The 23068-nt window shown below is 36.5% G+C and overlaps 1 protein-coding gene across 8 annotated transcripts in view; it reads left to right on the plus strand.

Annotated features, from left to right (window-relative positions):
• The window catches only part of LOC119785179 (partitioning defective 3 homolog B-like), a 293089-nt gene that overhangs the window by 203628 nt on the left and 66393 nt on the right, over positions 1-23068 (plus strand). For 7 of the 8 annotated variants that reach the window (XM_038287640.1, XM_038287642.1, XM_038287643.1 and 4 more), the window contains one exon: positions 8516-8636. In XM_038287640.1, the coding sequence (XP_038143568.1) occupies positions 8516-8636 (121 nt within the window). The remainder of the gene's footprint in view (positions 1-8515; positions 8637-23068) is intronic. The other variant, XM_038287641.1, reaches the window with a different exon arrangement.

A 23068-nucleotide genomic window follows, 5' to 3' on the forward strand; every position in this document is an offset into this window, starting at 1 on the left:
GACAAAACTGATAAAATAAGTAAACTGTCTCCAAGTGAATTTAAACCTAAGCATAGTATATTTTCTCTTGTATGTATTAGCTCACTGCAGATCCTGACAGGTCTTACATTACAACATTAGAAATGAATGTTAAATATATATGTCCTTTTTTCCTGAGTCAAATTCAAATACTATTTTGAAATATGCCAGAAGACAGTTTTTTAGGGCTGTAAGTCCAGATAAAAAATGATCAAACCAGTGTGGTAAATATTTATGGATTTTAATGGCAGGGACATTTTTCTTTACTTTACAGTGGATACTGATATTTCTTTGGGCGTCTGTCATCCTGTTATTAATGGAACAGGAGTCTTAATTATTAATGGCAGGGTTATTACCAGCTATGGCAAGTTTTCCATTCAGAGTTTTAAACATTTATGAAATTATTATTGGTGTGACAGAGCAGGAACCAGAGATTGATCTTGCTGTGCTTCCCTGGTTGTGTGCGGGGAACTTTGAGAAAGAGACCATGGAAGAGAGTCCTTTTCCTTAAAGGAAATATCTGATGTATTTTGACTATTGTAAAAATCAAGTTGAAGTTAGATAGTTATATATATATATACGTGTAATTTTGTAAAGAAAAAGTTAATAATCAGTATCTGACATACTTTAATAATCACAGAGGGAAATTACAGTTTCAGTACAAACAGTACAAATAAAACATTTATTTTAGCCATTCTGGTCGCTGTTCAAGCAAAGCAGGAATTTGTCTGCATTGTCTGCAATGTCGGACCTGTACCCAGACTATGCTGAACTCCCATAAGGTAGCCCCCTCTCACCTGCCCTGTTCAGAATCTTTATGGATGGGGTTTCTAGGTGACACCAAAGGCCAGATGGGATCTGATTTTGGGACCGGTGGACTTCACCCCTGCTTTTTATGGATGATGTGGTTCTGCTTGCTTCCTCCTTTCAAGACTTAAGGTAAAACAGCAGAACAAGGTTTTGCTACTCCTAATATGAATCCATGGTTCTTGACCTGAAAAGGGTGGTGTGTCCACTTTAGGTTCAAGGAGAGTTCCTGCCTCAAGTGGAGGAGTTCAAGTATCTTTGAGTCTTGTTCATGAGTGAGGGGGAAATGGAGCGGGAGATCTATAAACGGGTTGGTGTGGCACCTGCTATTATATGAACGTCAATTGTGGTGAAGACGGCTGGGCAAAAAGACAAGCTCCTGATTTACCAGTCGGCCAGTTTCTTCCTACACCTATGGTCATGAAATCTGCATCATGAATAAAATAATGTGAAAGATGACGCAGATATTTGTGTCTGATGCTCCATGGTTGCCTCCCTCTGGAGATGTTCCAGGCACATTCTACAGGGATGAGACCCAGGGGAAGGTCCAGGATAAGCTGGGAAGACTATGTATCTTGGTTGACCTTGGAACACCCCGGGCTTCCCCCAGAGAGCTGCAGGATATGTCTAGGGAGAGGGAATTCTGGGCATCACTGCTGAGACCAGATCAATACTGAGACAGAGTCACTGCTGAGACAGAATCACTGCTGAGTAGTTGCTAAGGCCTAGTTGCTGCTGAGCATGAATTATTGTAGAGACCGGGTCAATGCTCAGACTGAGTAGGTGCTGAGGCTTAGTTGCTGCTGAGACCGAGTCACTCGCTGAGACTGAATCGCTCACTAGACGAGTCATTGCTGAGACAGTCGCTGCTGAGACCGAGATGCTGCTGAGACTGACTCACTGCTGAGACTAAGTCACTGCTGAGATTGGGTTAATGCTGAGACAGAGATGCTGCTGAGACTGACTCACTGCTGAGACTAAGTCACTGCTGAGATTGGGTTATTGCTGAGACAGAGTCGCTGCTGAGACCAAGTCAATACAGAGATCAGTGCTTAGACCGAATGCTGCCGAGACAGAGTTGCTCCTGAGACTCAGTCACTGTTGAGGCTGAGAAGCTGCTTAGATCGAGTCATTGTTGAGAACAAGTCGCTTAGACTAAGTCACTTCTGAGACGAGTCATTGCTGAGACAGTCGCTGCTGCGACACACCTTAGATATTTTTGTGTATTTTTTACTGTTTTCAATGCTCCACTTTAAAAAAAATGAAATTGTCTGAAGACCTGTTCTTAACGAAATTTCTTTTTGTGTACACTTGCGTATACAAAATGACAAAATAAATCTGCCTAAGTCTAAGATATTTTACTAGAAACATTGTATATTTACATCTGCATTAAGATATTTTACATGCTTTTAGCCAAATCTACTTACAAGTGCTGAGCATCATTAAAGCTTTCTAATAGCAACCTTGGCACACAGATCGAGTGCTAAATCTGTTTTATTTTTCTGTCCAGATGGGACAGGTGCAAGTGTGAATGAAGCCTGTTATGGCTTTGAAGGTGTAAAGAGAGAAAGTGTTTGCTAAAGACATTTCTATAAGACATTTTTGAAAAATCTATTAATTTATTACTCTAAGTAGGCAAATAATGGCTACAACTACTTTTCTGGGTGTTTTGTATTATTTAGAGGCAGCAATCAGGACCACAGCAGTGTCATGAAATCTGCCATTTAAATGTGATATTTTTTTATAGGAAAAAAACTGGTTTTTGAATCTGAGTATTAAGAGATGATGATTGAATGTGTAAGAACTGACTTTTTGGTTAGACAAAACATGTGTTTGATTAGCCTACAGATCCTTGCGCATCTCCTAAAAAAATCATATCACAAAGACTGAAGCCATGCTCTGTTCTTAGATGCATCATGTCATGATGCTCAAATGAGATATATTTACTTTTAGGATGAACAATGCTCATTTTGAGACAGCTGCTACATACTTGCAGCTGCCATGTTCTGACAAAAAATATAAGTACGGTTTTATTTCATCTGCATAAAACTCAATTTTAGGTAAGGATTCATATTCTCTAATATGACAAGACTACTTATGACAAGTCTGTGATGTGTGTTTCAAAGTGAACAGGTCCAACTGCAAAGTATTGTGGAACGACATGATGCAGTAATCTTTCATATCTAATATTTGTTTTGCAATATTAAAATGTCTCTTTTGTCTTTAACCCAGAAAAAGGGTATTTTATACTGCATAAGATCTTACTTCTGCTGCCTGGGTTCATCAAATAGGTCCTGTGTCATTGACACTTTTTACAATTTACCATTTTTTTTTACCATTTTCTAGTTCTCACTTATTGAGTGCCACACAGGGAGAAAACTGGCATTTTGCACCTTTTGCTAGAAGACAACCACACTAAGACTTTCATAATACTCCGAAGCACTCAGATGTAAATAAGTGTAAGTCCCAAATTCTGCACTTTTAGTAATGGGTGAGTGGAGATTGTTAAGATCTTATCTGCGTCTAAATGACTGTGAGATCTAAAGAGGAAAAAATATTTAAGTTTGAGTTCTTAGAAATTTGGGTGATTGTCTATTATTGAATTAAAAACACAAGTTTTATCAGATTCTTCTCTACCTGTCCCTTAAAAAAAAATACACAACCCCAGAAGTAGCTTCTATGGACTCAGTTCTCAAGACAGATTGATTTGCTACGTCTGTCTGCACTTGATTTCTCAGAAGGACTTGAAACCATTCTCAGTATCTAGTTTTCGCTGGTCTTCTACATACGGGATGTCATCTCTTACCTCATGTCTGTCTAAAGCCCTTGCCTGTGTTCATATTCTCCATTAGGTCAAACCAGTATTTACATGAATTAAACATCTTACTAATGCACTGATTTCTGTATAGACAAAAATCCAATATTGAGCCCTTGGTATGAAGTGGCTGTTTTACATAATATTAGACCTCCCTCTCTTCTCTCTTTTCTTTTCCTGACCTCACAGATGAATGACACTAATCTTCTATAAGGAGGTTTTAAAATAGCTTCAAACCATATATAATAAATATCTTTATTTTTGAGTGGACACTGCTGTATCTGATTTACCAGATACATGACAGCAGCTCTGTGTTGTAGTGGTATATCTGTAATGTCTGAGGGAAAACATTTCAATTGTTTATCTGTTTCATAATTCATCATCTTAGGTCATGATAACTGTCAAAATAACCAAAAACAACTTCCTTTGCTTTTCACATCATAATCTATTATATTTCTACCAATCTGTACACAGACAACTGGAACCTGTCATTTTACAGTAGCCTCCTTAATGCACCGACCAAAATGACCTGCTGCCTTTCAACCACTTTTTCTTCACATTGAATACATCTTTATCATTCTTAAAGTATAAAAGTAAAAGTAGACACCACTTTTTTTCATGCCGTTGCCTACATTTTAAATGGATGTCTGCCAATAGGACTAGATCTCCGTTGTGTTCATTTTCAATCATCTCGTCGTCCATACTACTATGCTAACACCGCCGCCACCAAGCTGCAATGATTTGCCGCCAATGAATACCACCGAATCTGTCGATTCATCTTGTAGTGGTGCGTCAAATGCAACGTAGATTCCCATCCAATTAGATTGAATTTGGTATTGATGACGTGAAAAATAATAACGGTAACTCCATTGAAATGATTCAAAACTAAAGTAACGAGCCAATTTTTTAAAATGTAAGGAGTAGAAAGTACAGATATTTGTGTAAAAATGTAAGGAGTAGAAGTAAAAAGTCGCCATAAAAATAAGTAGTAAAGTAAAGTAAAAATATCAGAAAAATCTACTTGAGTACAGTAACGAAGTATTTGTACTCCGTTACTTCCCATCTCTGGGAGTACATGACCATCCTTCAAAGCTCTGAGCTGCCTGTGCATGAAGAGTAAGATCAGTTTATCCTAATCTGGATAACATGATCAGAGCAAAGGTTTGGAATTTTTAAGGATTGATAGAACTAATATTTGTCCACTTAGCATAGAAAACCATATTTTTCAGACTTTTTTACCAAAATTTTATAAAATCCAGTCAGTTTTTCTTCTTAAGATGAACATACAATTAAAACTCTTTTATTTTTACTCTAGTTTAATATTTATGGATTCTTTATAGCAGTGGAATAATCCCTTTTATTTTGGATTTGCCTTAATCTTTTCATTTACAACAATGCCTGTTTATGTCTATGTTCAGGTTAGTTAGAGAAAAACATGTTGTCTTTTCAATTAATGTTTCTACTTTTGTTTTTTCTGGATAAAGAACTGAAATTCATTATTTTTTTATTATTATTTATTTATTTATTTATTGTTGGATTTTTTAAAGGTAGCCAACCAACTATCACCTTCTTATGAGTGAATAAGTAAAAAAAGTCAATTGTTTAAAAAACTAAGTTTAAAAGTCTTATGAGTTAATAAAAAATCTTTAGCCCTAAAAGTTGTTTCGCTCTGTCATCAGGTTGATTTCTCCTTCGAAGGCTTCTATTTCAGAGTGACGTTTGGTGTTTCTGCTGACAAAGCTCTCGTTTGCTTTTTGCCTTAAAGTGCAAACACACACACACATTCATGCAAGCATAAAAACTAGATTATGTGTCACTGAAATGCAGCATCTTTTAAAAAAATACAGAATGCAGTTTGATAGCTACTTCTTTGAGACTGCAGTTATTCAAACGATACGGAGAAACTGCAGCACTTCTAATGTAATGTATCTTCAATTGGCCTAGAAAATGTAAAACATGAGATGCAAGGTGATAAATGTGAAGCAATCTGATTAAATATCGTTCATTTCTTAGTCTAAATGTTTCCTTTCATTATTTAAGGGTTGCATGTTTCAGTTTTTTTTTTTCTTCTAAACAATGCATTTGGCTGTAAATTTAACAAAAACAAATATCCACAAACAGCAAATAGCAATATTCATTCATGATCCCTCAGAATGCGCTGTGCTCACAGAATGTCCTGGAGCCATTCTGATGGTATTTTTGTGTATGTGTATGTTGCTCTTTTTCAGACTTTTCATAAATCACCTGATGTTCCTTCAGAGCATTTTTCTTCCCCTCTTGCTCCAACTCGGTTCATGAAATTGCAAACTGCATCTCTAATGTTGCATATGGCCTCATACTGTATGTGCATGATATGACTTTCTGCATTTCCATTATGTGTGGGTGAGTGGATATGTGTGCATGTGCGTGACTCACAAGGGTGCCCAGAGTTCAGTGTTGATATGCTGTATATTTCCTGCGTTGACAGAGAGAATATTCATGAAATGATTGATGGTCTTGTTTTCTTTCCTGTTGCCAGAGAAGAAGGAGGAAAAAAGGAAACAGAAATAGATGCAGGCAGTGAGAGTGATCAAGGGATCGGTGTATTCATCTCTGCAGTCAAAGTTTTGAAGTTGATGTTGGGAGGATTACTGTTTGAATAAACAGCTGACTTGTTTGGCCTCATCACCATGAGGATGACTGTTTGATTATATTTTCCTCGATGTATTATGTGTTTACTGTTGGAGTTCTGAGTGGATCTTTGGTCAAATCCCATTACCAGGAAACTGGTGACATTTGGCCATTATACATTCAAACAGCGCTTTTATTTTGGTACTTAGAAATGTTAGACATAAATTCTTATTTTTGCTGTTTTAATGTTTCTCAATGCATAAACAACAGGAAAAAAGACAAATTAAATGAGAATACAGAAATATTTTAAAAAATCTTGCTATTTACTCCTGTTCATCTCTGTTATAAAATATGCTTGTAAAATAGCTCTAGTAGGTTTGTGCTCTTAGTTAAAAATACATTAGTTTCAGTTTATTTCTGTTAAATAATGTAGATAATAGATGAAACTGTATTGTTGTTCTCTTAATTTTGACAAGAAAACACAAATATACTGTTATTTCTGTTAAAGGTATTGTTAAGACTCGCCCTCTTCATTTAAAACAAAACAATGCGCGTGCGAGAGCATGCACAAGCCCATTTCTCCTCGTGCACGCTCAGTTTAAAAGTTGTTGTTCTCATAGCTCTTACGTACAAGCTTACTGTGTTCCAATGTCCACCCAAACCCCAAAATTCCTTCATCACTATATAGAGCGGGGACTTTATAGTGAACTCAGTCAACTTACCATTCAGACAGATGATCACTTCCCATTGGTCCACCGTGCCAATGCCTGCGCCATGTTTGTTATTAGTCGCCACTATCGGGTAGCAGCAGCCTATGGCGACAGTGGGCCGCTGTGACAGCAAATCCCATAATGCTTTGTGAGGAGAGCTCTCCGAGCAAAGTATTCTGGGATATATCTGCCTCTTCTTAGGCCTTTCTTTTCGTCTCATACGCTTAGCAGACACTTTTTTTCTTTTACGACCCTTGGCCATTTTCAAACAACCGTGGTGAGAAAGGTGAGCTTCAATTAATTGCTGAAACCGTAGCTCAACACAGATAAATGCCTGAATGTATGCCTGCGCTGAAAAAGATAGCTAACGGGGCGAGCACATAGGACGGCCTTACGCAAACAATATAACTGGAATGACCGACAATTTGGAGGACCACTTATTTAGATGATCCATCCAGAAATGAAAGATCGTCCTCTATACTTTTAAGTAATAAAGAGGAAAATATTAAAATGTGAAAGTTTCAGTTATGTTAGCGTCCACAACTGAAAATCCAGCAGGTATCCATGGCGTACTCAAAACTCAGAATATTTTTGAACTTCTTTTATTCAACCCATCATCCATCCTGGCTTGATTAATGTCTGGTATGTTGGATGACTTGCCATTAAACAAAATGTGATTCATTTTTCCCTGAATTATGTATGTATATATATATATATATATATATATATATATTTATATATATATATATATATATATATATATACCGTAAATTCTCTAATATTGGCCTGTATTCCAATAGCGGCCGGGTCTCTAATAATGGCCGGTCTCGCTGTCAGAGGAGGTAAATAATGGCCGGTCTCTAATACAGGCCGGGGCTATAAACGTTTTTTCTGGGCATACCTCAACATTATACTTGTGGTAGTAAGTAACATACAAGTACCACAGCCCTGCGCAGCTGAACGACAGGCCCTGCTGCTGCCCGTCTGCGCGAGGAAGAGAACAGACACGCAGCAGAACAGGAGGAGGAGCGCGAGTGATGAGGAGAATAAAGGGAGAGATGAAGAGGAGGAGGAAACTGAGGAGGAGAATTAAACAGAATTGGAGGATTTTTTTTTTTTTTTTTTTACTTCAAACCAAGCGAGACATGGTAACTGTACTTTTTCAATAAATGAACCTAGTGTTTTATAGGTTCAAATAGACACAAAATCTCATTTTTATTCATTCCACTGGTAGTCTGTTTTGCTCAAATAGCAATAGAGGCCTGTCTCTAATACTGGCCTCTATCCAATAAAGGCCTGGACCGCGATGCACTTGAGTGAAATAAAGGCCCGGGCCTATATTAGAGAATTTACGGTATATATATATATATATATATATATATATATATATATATATATATATATATATATATATATATATATAAACAGATCTTTTTTTGATAATTTTCTTGCAGTATATTCATGACTGTGTCTTTTTGAGCTCTCTCTGCTGTGTGTCTGTGGCTACCTGCCCCTACTAATAGCTCCTCATGTGGTCTGATGTGTTTTGTTGCAGCAGCATGGACCGCATCCAGCTGCTAAGAAGAGAGTATCAGCAAGCGAGGCGAGAAGGCATGGTGCCACCATATGAAGAACTTGACCCCAGACACAGAGGACATGACAGCGACCCACACAGGGTATGTGGCTCAATCTCAAGCTAAACTTGGCAGAAAAAAAAAACAACATAACCCTATTAATGGTTAAAATTTAGCAGAAATACAGCTTTTGAATTAGGTTTCTGAAAATGTATTTCCATCTTGATCCCAGTGTCTTTGAGTTGCATGGAGCGTACTCTCTTCCTCCTCACACGCCATCAAAGGAGTGATCACTACTTTCACCGTATCTGCCAAGTGATCAAGGCCCTTTAGCTGTCAGTCGTGAGGTGCTTAGTGATGTGAACGGCTCCTGCGGGTATTTTGCCGATCACACCGATATGATATGAACGACGCACAGAGAAGATAAATAGAGGTTTGAGTCACTTGTCATCCCGGAGGTGCTGTTTTTCAAATCACAGACTCATAATCACATCCACACAGATCCACAGCGGAGGTTAGACTACCTGAGTCAATCCTAGAAAAAAAGCTCCCCTTTGATAAACATACTGGTGGATTAAGAGTTTCCTCCTGCATCCACAGCAGGTGTCATCATAAAGCTAATGAAACAACACTATTTGCCAAACATCGCTAAGATTTTATCATAAATTCTAAATAAATTAAATGTATTGTTTAAGTGAAATCCTTGTTGTAGAGAGACATTAATTTATTTAAGATTCAATGTTTGATTGCGGTGGAAAAGCAATCCTCCATTAGTGAAAGCTGTAAAAATTATTATTATGGTTTTGACCATCAATTAAACTTGACTTAAATTTAAAAACATTTCCTATTGATTGCATATCAGTCGTATAAGACAGAGAGTGTGTGCATATTTGACAGAATACAAACTCATAAGGAGGGTTTGGTGGCTGGGAGCAGCTCTACAGCGTTAGAATGAGCGTGTTGTGCTACATGAGCACAACCGGGCCCATTACTAAGTCCTAATGTTTAATCATTCAGCTTGATTGATTGCCCAGCCTTAAAAGGTACCATTTTTTAATTAATGCATTTTTCATTATTTAAATTTGAAGCTTAGTTTTATCAGTTCTGCTTCTGAGCTCCCAATTTGTATTGAGTTTTAGTCAGGTGAGGCCTCTCCAGACCGAGGAGGGATTTTGCTTGCTTATGAGCCTCGCTGTGTCTTATCTTACATTATGTAAATGACTTATGAGTCCTGCTCTGAATATGGATACAGACTGAGCTTGTAAATCAAGAGGTGCAGTTTGTCCAGCTTGAAGAACTCCTCCTATTAGAACAAGATTAGATATTGTGATGAGACAGTTACCTTGAAGAAGTCTGAATGCTTCTGCCTTTATTACAATAACTAATGCAGTAATCAGAATGCTGTATTAGTTTTTGTAATAAAGTTTTATAGTTTGCTTTATTCCCTGTTTAATTCAGACAGGTTTCAATGTATAATTAAAAGATTAAAGTCTGTCTTCATTGCTGTTAATCAACTTTTTATTAACAATTAGCTAATAAAAAAACATGATTATCAAAATGTCTCCCACGCCTTCTATTAGTTGTTAATGATATGTTTAAAACAAAATCGGCACAAAGAAGAAATTAATAAAATTATCCCTTTTTTTACCTCAACAATTATGCAAGACTTTATCACATCATCAGCATTTCTTATTGGGGTATTTCTAGTTGCTTTAAGGAGTGGAAAAACAAATTCCTGCTCTCCAATTGTAAGATGGTGTTTACTAAACAAACAACTGCGTTGCAGCCCTTATGGTTTATATTAGCATTGTTTTAAAACTGCACAAAATACAACTGAACAATAGAGAGGAAATAAACTTGATGTGCTGCAGTTGAGGCTCCTTCCCAACCTCTTCCAAAGGTCACAGCTTGCTGTACAGTACCAGTTGGGCCCTATAATTTCCGCGATCACGGAATCGCGGACAAAAACGCGGAATCTAGTATAAACGCGGAATTTCTACATTTGACATGAAATTCTGGTTTTGTGTGGGAGAAGAACGTATGTCGGGGGGAAATGCACATCGGGGGACGCAAATCTGGGCGACACAACCCCTCCCGCTCCGTCATTTCTGCTCACCCTCCCCCATCAAAACATTGAAAAAATGGCGAAGCGGCTCTCCACAGCTCCGCTTTCGGCGAAAAAGTTGAGAAACACTTGTTTACATACTTGCTGTATTTTGCCTTGTTTTTTATGCACTTTAATGTACTGTGTGGAAAATATGATTCTTTATGAAATACTTTATAATTCTGAAATTAAGAGGTCCATTTTATTTTTTTTACTTGAAAAAGCTAATGGAGCACTTTTATTTATAACCATTGGTTCATAACCATTCATATTTTTTTAGTACTTAGAGTTCAGTGTTATGTTGCATCATGCAGTAAAAGTACTGAGTAAATGTTTTTTTTTTTTTACCTCAATAAATTTAAGGTCATTCCTATTTTATTTGTGTACATTTTAATCATTAACATTAAAAGCATATTCTTTTTAAGACTGAAATAACAGTAAAGGGTAAAAAAAACTGAATTCGCAAAAATTAAAACGGAAAAAAACGGAATGTGGGAAAAAATAAAACGGGCCCTATACCAGCCACCGCTTCATCAAAATAGTTAGACTGCTTCAATGTCAGATTTTAATTTCACCACATTGATATAAAACATCCAAACTGCTGGGTTTTATCTCAGAGTGGGCTGCACATTACATAGCACAGTCTATAAGAGGTTCCTGGTGTTTTTCTTGTTTTTTTGACAGTTAAAGCTTATATTTAATCCCCAAAGTAACCTTTATGCTTCAATAAAGTTACCCTTTCCATGTGTTGAATATTAACATTAAAGTTTCTAAATATTGACCAGTGTTTGATCAGGTAACCTGTATGTTTTGTGAATTACTTAAATGAATGACCCTACTTTAGAGTTTGATGTGTTTCAGTTAGTTAAATAAAGGAATTGAAAAGGAGATCATAGGAGTAGCAGTTACCACTGCATCTAAGCAGCCCATCTCATTAAGAATGATTGATTTAGTAATTAAAACAGAGGTGATTATTTACCTGACTGGCTTCCTGTGTGAATGGGAATGGGGAAAAACAATGGTTATGATAGTGAGCTGGTGGCAAGCTAATTCAATTTCACATTTATTGGTTTGTTTGCATCTCCTTAGGACCTTTTTATTTTTTGAAAAGGATTTAGTGAATATTTATGAGGAATTAAAGTGATGGAAAGTTAATGTGCAGAGAAAACGAATGAAAAAGAAGGAGATAAAGGCCTTCATAGAAGGACAGTGAACTCCTCATATAATGTTACCCCGATATATTGAATGTTTTGCTTTCCCCCCCCTGCGGCTCCATTACCATTTCATTGATTCATGGTTATGGTTTAGCTGTCTCTGCTAGCAAAATTATGTTTGCCTAAAAACAATTATCAAGCAACAAAAGCCTCGCCACAACTTGGTTTCCAAGTGAGTGCATTCTGTGCTTGTGGGAGGATGTATTTTGGAAGACAACAGACTTTCTCCCCAAGGAAAGGGGAACTAAATCAACAGGGCGCTGTGCTGTTGTCACTTACACACAGTCTTACACACAGTGCTGCATAGAGGAGACTTTAAGGAAGCCAATTGTTGTGGGCGGCGCAACAAAGATTTAATTATCATCAACAGATTTTATAGTTTTTACCCTGGAAATCTACTTCAGACCTAAACAGATAATTGATTTACATTCATTTAAGAGATAATCCTGCTTTTTTTTTTGTGGTTTAAGAAAATAATCATCTCATTTAGTGCTTTAATGTCTAAAATGTAGCTATTATCAAATAGGGCTCTTAACATAAAAATGCAGCATTTGTTTATGATCTAATGATACAAACTGTGAAAATAAGGAAAGAAGTATCTCAGAACGGATACCGAAATCGTCTTGCCCAATTAAAAAAGAGATCTTCACTTCGATGTCACTTAGAGTTTATGTTGTTAAGGTAACCCACATGTTTCTCATGTATTTTCCATCCTGATGCAGATTGAAGCAAAGGTTGAACCTGACCCTCTATAACTTGGCTGAGAAGTTGAAAAATGTATCCTTAGAAACCTTCACATACCTTAGTAATAGCTTGCAATTTAGCCTCATTTTGCAGTCAATTCCAGGTTTATGCTCGTTGATAAAAATATGCCTCCCCAAGCCCGACAGATGCTGGGGATTGTGCTGAATTGGACAAAATCCTATATTTTCTGCACTCCATAAACCTGCCTGTCAAACTCCACAGCAGCTGAGCTCATTCAGTTTCTCTCTGATGACTCTATCCTCTTCGTCACACTTGCTAGGCCAAGCAGTTCACTTGCATTTGCCTTTCTAATGTCGTGCTTGTTGTGGCGTCTCAACAAGCTCCCCAGTGGTAAACTGTTCCCAAAGAAGCAGTGGTCTGCTGTAGCTAAATTTTTAAAAATAAATTCAGTTTGGAAGTTTGCTGAAGAGTAGCTTCTATAACTTTGCTGCAAACCTTATATTGCAGTGGTGAAAAAATTTGAAAGGTTGGAAAATAGAATTAATTAATAATTAATCATGTAGTATTCTAATCAAAGTTAATTTGTCATAAAAAATTGATTTAGATCATTTTTATTGACGGTTACCAGCCTCCTGGCATTAAAAATAGCAATTCAGATTATCAATCAGGAATTATTATCTTACTTTGACAGGACATTTGGATATTTAAATCAGTTGCAATCCTCGATTTGAATTAACCACTTGTAAATGTTATTTATTTATTATTTCTGACTTAATTTGTCATTTTGAATCATTAAACAAACCACAAGAAATAATATAATTCAGGCTGCTAAATCAAGTTGATTCTGACTCTTAGAAACACTAGATAAGCACAAATAATAAACAAATAATTTCTTGTTACAGTTAGTGAAGTCTGACATAATTAAATTATTAATAGCTATACATTAAACTAACAGCAAATCTGGTGTAAACCGCATTAAAGCGAATTTGTGATTTGGCACAAACGGAAGTCTGTAGAATCAGAGACTATGCTCTGGCTATCCCGGGGGGGACAATAAGCTAAGGAAGCTAGCAGCAGCTGGCTTTGATCCCATTACACACACAGTCCAGAAAAACAGGGAAACATTAGATGAAAGAGATTGAGAGAGAAGGAGAGAGGAAGAAGAAATTAAATGACCAATTGGTTGACTCTGAAACTACAATAGAATCATGCAGTAAAATTCAATCACAGCTCAAGTAAATACCTACTGGAGCAAATAAAGCATTAAAACATGTTAAATGCCTAAAAATAGCTAATATGAATAATGCTTTTTTGAAATAGTGAAGCTGTTCTCAGCCACTGGAGCAACCAGTGAAGGACAGGCAGTGCCCGACAGTTAGGAGAAGAAAACCAGAAAAGCCTTAAGAGTTTTTCATGGTTCAGAGGAGGATAGCAGCAAAAAGGAAGTGGCAGGCCAGCTTATATGATCCTCTTCGTAGGAGCACAAAGCTGACCTGGTATTGTGTTGGTTCTTAGCAGGTTGAAGCTTAAAGCCAGGGCAGGCTGTGCTCAGCATTCTGGTGGGGAAGCAGGCCTTGCTTTACTGCTGTTTGCAGCTTAGAAGAGAAAGGAGAAAACTAGCTTCTCAGGGCGTTGAGTTGTCGAGCACTTCTGGTTCCTCTTCTCATCTAGCTCAGTCGTGGATGATGCTGGGTGCTCGTGGTCACTTGGTTCTGCAATGGATTATTATTGCCTGGCCAAAGTAATTTCAACGCTCTGTAATTCCGTTGACTTCTAGAATGGAAGAATTTTGTGTCTCTGGTATTCAGTAGGACTTTCCTCTTAATCCAATATCAGAGGTGGTTTCTTCTCAGCAAAGCTTGACCAAGAGCAATCAAAAGCTTTGCCTTTGAGTTCTGCATGCTCAGAGCTTCCAAGCTTCGTCTTTGAAGAACAGGAGTGCCAATAACTTTTGACTAGCAAAATGCTGTACCACCTGTTTACTGCGTCTCGGGGACAAGCATAGCTTAGCTGAGGTGGACACCTCTAGTGTGACATGCTGGGAGATGTAGTTTGTTTATGATGATCTGGCTCCATAGCAGTTCTTTATCAAAATGCATTATTTTAGCACATTTGCTTCTCTTGTCAACATGGCTACATTGGTTATAAAAATAAATCCACTTGCTTTAATTGTTTGATAAAATCATTGTTTCTTATCTGCTTGTTGCCTTATGGCTATACCACAAAAAGTGAGGCCCAACATAATGCGGCCTTTGAAATACACCATGCATCCTGTATCCCTTGTTTTAGCAGCCGGAGTCTGCAAAGCTCTGCAGTTTACAGTCTTGATCTTTTGGGACATGTAGAACATTTCTCCATATAATAGGAAAGTTGTGTAAAAGCTTTGCAGTCTTTGCTGTTTCTTCACTGACAGAAGAGTTACTCAACGTGGCATGCTGAATATTTGAACTGACAGACAAGCCAGGGGCCTGGATGTTTTTCTCATTGATTGGAACAATAATTTTAGACACAGTATGTCACAGACAGGTTACAAATGATTAAATATCAACCCTAGATGGTCAACATGACAAAAAACAAAATCAAACAGTGATGCCACTGAAAAACAAAAGTTTATTTATGCACACAACTTTATTGTGGTCCTTTATTACACTAGAAGAACAATATATTTAATAGGAAAATATCAGACCTGGATAGCTTTGAATATCAGTGGTGTTTTTTTTTTTTTTTCGTTTCATCCACAGCATTTGTGACAGGATAAAGAACAAGGTGAATACAGTACAGCTTATCACAGAGCTGTATAACATGGTTATGGGTACAAATTAATGTTCAGAGTTTTAGTCTATTCTATTATTTTCATTAGAAAAGGTATTTTTCACGTTATCCTCAAATTTGACTTGAACCGAGGAATAGGGCATGATATTAGCCTTTTGTACTTAGCAGGTGAAACTGTCAATCTTCCTGTCTTATTAGGATGTAGCCAATAAGACAACAACACAACACTATGCAAACGTTGTGTAGTTGACCATTTCCTCTGCCTATTGTTTTGTTAAGCAACCCTCCCTCTGTTCTTTGATTTTTCTAAATAAAATGTGGGGACATACCGTAACTTTCGGACTATAAGCCACGACTTTTTCCCCATTTTTCGACCTTACAGCTTATATAACAATGCGGCTTGTCTATGGACTTTTACAGCTAACGGCCACTAGGGTAATACCTAAATCTATGGATTTTACCATCCACCATGTTGACATCACATTTGCTTCAACACACAAGTACGGGAATGCAGAGGTCCTCCGTTAGCAGACTTCTACCACGAGTGGTACGAGACAGAACGACAGTGAGAAAGACAGACATTAAACATAAAAAACCTGCGGCTTATAGTCCGGTGCGGCTTGTATATGTATAAATCATGCAATTTAGCTTCTGCGGCTTATATGCAGGCGCAGCTAATAGTCCGAAAATTACGGTATCATCCTGAAGAGGCTATAGGATGTAACCATCCAAATGAAAGATAAAAAAAATAGATATCTGAAGACTAATCTGGTGACTCGACGGTGGTAACGACGTCACAAAACAGAAGATGCACTGTCTTATATATGAATCGAAGAAAGAGAGATTAGCAAAAACAATCTAGAAATAAGAACACATTTTTTAAATTAAGTATATTTACATTTAATTTAAGTAGGTAAATAAGATGATTTGCCAATAGAATGAGTATTTTTACTCTTAGAATAAGATAATTAGATAATATACACTTAAAATAAGACAATGCAGGGTTTTTAAATGTAAATTGTCTCATTCCATTGGAAAAAAATGCAGTTATTTTTTTTAAAAGATGGCTTATTTAGAGTTCAATTATTTTTGCAGTGTAGAACATCCAGCTGTTGTGGTGGTGGTTTCTGGCCACCTGCCACAGTGGCTAGTGGCCAAAAAAGTTAACTTCAGGGCAGTTGACCCGTTTGACTCATCTGCATCTTATTACTTGCTTAAAACAGCAGCGTGTTTTTCATCAAAAAGAAATTTTTCAACAAAATACTAAAATGGCACTCAAAAGAAGGGAAAAAAAATCCTAGTGAATATTTCAAATTCTCTTAAAAAATATGTATTAACATAATACAAATAGCTGCTTTGGTTTGACTGATTAAACATAAATGGACTTATCATTATTAATTGTGATAATAATTGAACATCAGTGATCTCACAGTGGAAAAATTCACCTCTGCATCTTAATCCATCCCCTTGGATATGTGCAACGCTGTGTGGTGGATTCGGGTGGTTTAAGGGTCTTGCTCAGGGACCCAAAGTGCAGGCTGTGGGGATCGAACCGGTACTTGTAACCTGCTCAGAGCACAAGGGTACTGCTCTAACTGATAGGCCACCACCATGTCTCCTCTCTGCAGATGCAGAGCTATTAGAGGATCTTGTATCACATCCTGTTGACCTCGACAGACTTGCTGTTCTGTCACAGCCCCGTCCGGTCCTCTTCTGTGTGTACACAACCTTATGTAGACGTATTATTCTGTCTGCTTCCCTGTTTTATGAGTTCCCAGATTTGGTGTGTTTCCATAAGATGGCTCATGGGATATTTTATTTCTTTGTCATTTAGTTCAAGGCTTCATCCCTCTGAAGTGGCTCCCATTGTTTCTCTAACCTTGTAAAAGCCAGAAAAAGTCCTACGATTGTCTGATTCACAACACAATTGGGGAAAGTCCTTACACTCTGTCCTCAGAACATCACGTGTAAATGTTCAAATTTATAGAAAATCTTTGTCTATCTAATAAATTTCATTTGCTCCTATGGGAATGTCCTAATTTTATTGGAACAAGGATTTCAAGGATCCCTGTTCCTAAAAATTTAGCCTGTGAAAAGTTCTTATAAATCCCCAAACAGTGTAATCCACATTTAGTAGAAAACATAGCTTATATCTATTCCAATATTCAAAACATAGTCAGAGAGAGAAGCTTTAAATCAGCCACCAGTGCTGCGGTATTGACACAGTGTATTTGTATAGTGAAGACAAAGAGCCTTCTTGGGATGATAACATAATTTAGTGCCGTGATCTGTGTGTGTGTGGGTACATTAGTCACGAGTATCAAACAACCAAGAGCCATGACTAACAATGAAGACAGTTTTTCCACCCTGCTGAAGAAGCAAAAACACAGAGAGTGAGATGATATATTTCTGTTTTTCTAAAGAACAGACCAGTGGTAACAGAGTTTACCTTATTAGATATTTTTAACTGGACCTTTATGCATGGGAAATTCATAGAATATTTATTTTTCAGGTTTTTAGGAACAAAGAAAATAACAATCAACGACTAACAATGAATCTACCCAATTATTTATCCACCCATCCATCCTTCATCATAATACTTTGACATAGTCACAAAATACATTCACATATGTTATATTTTATACCAATATGATGCCAGGACCTTTCTAAATTCTTAAATACTTTTTTTTTTTTTATCATTATCTCCTTTCTATCTCCTCTTTCTTTCATCTTTTCTCCTTTTTTTCAGTTTTTTCTCTTCTACTTACATTTCAGTGTCCATATAATCTGTGAAACTCCCTGCATAATTATAATAATGCAATTTGTATGCATGAAACAAGCGGAACACTATGGGAATAGCCTTACTGCTCCACTTGTGAAAGTAAACTCTGTTGGGCTCTTTTTAGCATCAAGACAATTATTCTTATTGCCACATTGCCAGTCAGGACACTGTCTGAAAAAAAAAAAAAAAATATATATATATATATATATATATATATATATATATATATATACTTGTGTTTTTATGCTGCTGCCTTTTGGCCACAACCATTAAGCAAGTTAGATCTTTAATCACATTTAGACTTTTGCTCTTTAAACAAAGGTTCAGATTAATGAATAAAGCCTGAATATATTGGACACTTGTAATTAAAGCTACACAGTATATATCAAGGCTCAGTTTTTATCAGAAAAATAGTGTTTACAGTATAACACTAATGAAATGCAGTGTATAACTGAACATCATCTTTAGTCTGGTTTTATTTGCGTTTTGTATTCATACTCTGAATGTTAGCAATATATTTGACCAGTTTCATGTACTGTAACTTCCCTTCATGCGCACCTTTTTTTATTTTTATTTATTTTTTTTTTATTTAAATGACTGGGATGCTAACGTGCACAGAAAATGTTGGCGGTATTGCATTGATGAATCATTGAAGTTTTCTACTCAGTTCTATTCAGTTTGTTTATATAGCGCCAACTGACATTATGCCAACTGCAAGCTTTGCCTACTTGGAAACACAAGCCAGTGAAAACAAACTCAGGGTAGTTTTAACAGCTACACTGTGAAGCATGGCGTTATTTGAGGTATTTAGTAAAGCATTTTGCTTGATCAGCGAACATTTATTTAATTTTTTTAAGTCAGTAATATTATTCCAATGTAACAACAGATAAATGAAGGTTAAATGCCACATTAGGCTCAGACAGAGAAGGAATAATATTGGACACCGTCAGGCTGATTTCGCTTGAAATTGTATCTGATGACTTATACAGTTACAAAAGCAGGTGAGTGAATAAAGCACATAAACGGCAGGAGGTTAAAATACGAAGCATGTTTTTATTGTGTGTTTAATCAGGCTGTGTATCAAAATCAAAAGCCCATGCCAGCGTTTTCCCTCGATATAGTTTGTTACGACAGGTGTCGTGATTAATTAAGCAACAAACTTTTCCAAAGCTTAGACAAACAATGTTATGAACAAAAAAAAAAAAATGTTTGTTACCTTTGTACATACAACAAACTGGTGGCTCCTATTAGTAGTTGTTCATGCTGTCAGCAGCAGGCCTTTGTCTATGTTACCTTTTCCAAGATTTTTTGTTTGATTTTGGAAATAGAATTAACTTTGTTCCATCCTTTAAATACTGCGGGTAACATAATTCATTTCTGAAGATTTTGGTCCACAAATTGCCTCTAAATCCTCCCAATCTATTATTTTCTTGATCCATACCATTGTGATATTTGATTATCATGAGAGAAAAGATTGACAAAATGGAGATTGCAGCCCTGGGTAAGGCGATCTGTTTCCTCTGCAGTTTAGTGTGCAGAGTTCATGCACAGAGCACGCATGTGTTTCTGACGCAGATGTTCCTTGAGCTTGAAGTTCACCTTTTATCTCTTTCGATATCTTACATTTCTGAATGATATGTGCGACTGTGGTCATGGAACATCGCTTGTAGATGGTCTTATAGCTTTTACTATGTCTTTCATTTTCGTATAATTTGTATTCATTATAGTTTTTGTCAGATTAGAGTTTTCTCTGTGACCATTGTGGGTTTTTCTTTTATTAAAAGAGTATCACCATTACCAATTTTGTCATTGTGTTTACATCTAGTCAGTGAAGTCATTTTAAGGCAACAATGGACAAATCAACATTAAAATCCAGGCTTTCAACAGACAGAGAATGAATCAGGGACAGAGTGAGGCCGGCTTTATGTGCAACTGTGCTTGATGCCTTTCATAGTAACAAAAGTGAGTAAATATAGTACATAAACAAGAGTGTGAAACTCTGAAGCATGTTTTTATCACATAGAGACTCAGACTGTATATGATATCTGAAGCCCATGCCAGCACTTTGCTTCAATGCAGTTTATTACAACCTGCTTTTATAATTGACTAAGCAAAGTATTTTTTTAAGCCAAACATAAGCAAAAATGAAAGTATTAAAAAAAATGCAAGATTGAAGATGATTGTTACCTTTGTACAAACCAACAACCAGTAGCTCGTTCTGGGTTCAGCCCCTCATGAGGCCGGCAGCAGGTCTTTGTCCATCTTTTACATTTTGAAACACTGCTTTTCAGTTTGGGGATTATATTTAACTGTGTTCCACTCTCTGGGTAATGCGTATCTGAACTGCATATTTCCTTCTGACAGAATTGAGCTATTTATCAGATGTCTCCTTTAAAACCAATCCCATGATTGCGCAATCCAAAATCCCAACACGGTTGGAGTTTTACTTTGGGACCAAATAAGATCACTTATTGGTAAGTTGCTGACAAGGCACCTAGATTGATTGACAGGTGGGGTTGCATCAATTAAGGCAATTTATCTACAAAAACAGGTTTATTAAGGCTTTGATTACTCATTTGTATCTGATCAAGATGTTTGCTATTAATCATGCTTTAGAGCTCCTACCCTAAAAAAAAAGCACAATCAATACATCTTTTAATATGAACATTATTTTGTTTCATATACATGTATTATTAGGGCTTAACTGAATTACATGTGCTGGAGTGCAAAGCTATTACAGCACATTGTGCAGCAATCTTGTGCGCTTTCTGGCAGCGTTTGATAGAGCATGTGGAGCTGCATTTACAGCTGGTAATTTTAGTTATAGGGTTCTGCTTGAATAAAAACCATTCTGTCAGAAAAAGGCAATAAATATATTCCTTATTAATTTACCGCAACCATCTAAAATCTAACATGTTCTCCATGCTAATAAAATGTGCATGCAGCAAAATGGAGTTCTCATGCTTGGAGCAGAAAAAAACTTTGACTATCACTGTTTTTTTACATACACACACACAGGTGCGCACACAAAACCATTTTTCCATGACCTCGAAGCAGTTCATGTGATTTCAGTCATTATAAAACAGAAAAAGCCAGGCTACCTTGGGTGTTTTATTGCTGGACAGGCAGGGGATTAAACCCCCAACTCTCCATTAGAAGAGAAAGACTGTGACTGAGTGAGGTTGGGTTAAGTGAAACATTTATACTGCACATAAAAACAGTTTTTTAGCTCCCCCCTAATTGATGTTTTTCTCTGTTAGAGTTGTTCTAATAGCTCTCTGTCATATTCTGTTTAGTTCATGGTCTTCCAGCATTATGTCTAGTTGTTTTCTATTTCTCCAGCTTCAACCAATGGTACAGCCTTTTTGTTCGTCATAGTTTTCCATTAAATATGACATTGAAAATGAAATGCTTTTGTTGGGTGACTAATTTTGTGTCCATCTTTTTTTTTAATGAATACTTTATACGATACTACAAAGTACTCGGACATTGTGGAGGAGGGAGAACATAGAACTAAACAGAGTATGCAGCCAGGAAAAGAACAAAAGGGGGAAAAAACAACTAAAGAGAGAACAGCAGGATCCAATTCTCCAGCTTTTCTCCCACTGTACCAAGCAAAGCTAATATTCTCCAGTGTTATTAATGCCAGATCTGCAAGACCATAAATTCTCGGGAAAATAGTGTACCATTTCAACCCAAAAGCTTGGAAAAGATTTTCACGGTTAATGGTTTGCAGGTAAATTGGTTAAAGAGCACCTAATGAGTAATTATTTTTATCTATTAGCCCTAGATATTATATAATCAAGCTAATCTAATACTTATGATATCAAATGCACTTTTTTACTGCTTAAACCTCCAGTACTGACAAAAAAAGTTTTTTCAACAGAAAGTAATGTTTAAAAACATTTCCTTCACACTATCATAATTCAACAATAATATATTTCATTGCCTTTATTTTTCTAATAAGATCATCTATGTGTCTATTGCTTTAAGAATTAAACAATTGTACAAACGGAATTCCTGGAAGAAAATCTGTTCATTTTTAACATGTGACAAATCAGCATTTTTCCCAGAAAGAGCAGAGCAAGGCTTGCACTCAGTCGTTTCTTGGCTTCATCGAATGCATAAACTGACACACTGCATTAAGAAAAGAAATGCAAAAATTGCATCAGTCAGACTTGTTTTCTTTTGGCATAAAAAATGAATAAAAAAGAAACACTCGAGGAAAAATTTTAATGAACGTAATCACACATGTGAGCACATGTTCTTTACAAAAGTATTAATGACCTTCATGACCTTTGAACCTCACAATATTTCGGGTGACAGACCAACAAATAATTAGTGCAAAGTTTTAAAGGGGAACGAAAATCACACATGGTTTACTAAAAGTTTTAGAAATTAAATATGTGCTAAAAAATAATATAACATATGTTTACTTCGATACTCCAACATAAAATCCCATGCAGCCAAACAGTCTTTAACATCAAGTAATTAGTAAATAAAGTCAATTTATGCCTATTTTAACCTTGGCACAGATAATGTTTTATGTTGGGGTTTATTGAAGAAGATAAAATAAAAACTGCCATGACAAAGACTACAGTTTCAAATTAAATGAAGTTTAATTTCCCTTATCACCTGAATGCTGGTGAAGATTATCAATTATCCAGCTCATAGACATTACAAAAAAAAAAAATCTACTGGACAGGTATTGTAGACTAACAAACAACCCAAACTACCCCCATTCCTAAGAGGCGGACCCGTTCATCCGGTTCAATTTGCATGTTTTCTAAGCCGAAACAAGGCCTTATTTTTGTTCCACTCTATAAAGCCTCAAACTCAATGCTATTTCTGACATTTTTATTTGAAAAGCTTCCTGGATGGGAAGCGAAAAATCATCAATCTTGGAAACAAGTCCAGTGGATTTTTTTTTTTTACTTATCACATGAATTTACAGTCA

Source organism: Cyprinodon tularosa, unplaced genomic scaffold, assembly GCF_016077235.1.
Source record: "Cyprinodon tularosa strain WSP-4 unplaced genomic scaffold, ASM1607723v1 ctg242, whole genome shotgun sequence".
Classification (NCBI taxonomy): Eukaryota; Metazoa; Chordata; class Actinopteri; order Cyprinodontiformes; family Cyprinodontidae; genus Cyprinodon; species Cyprinodon tularosa.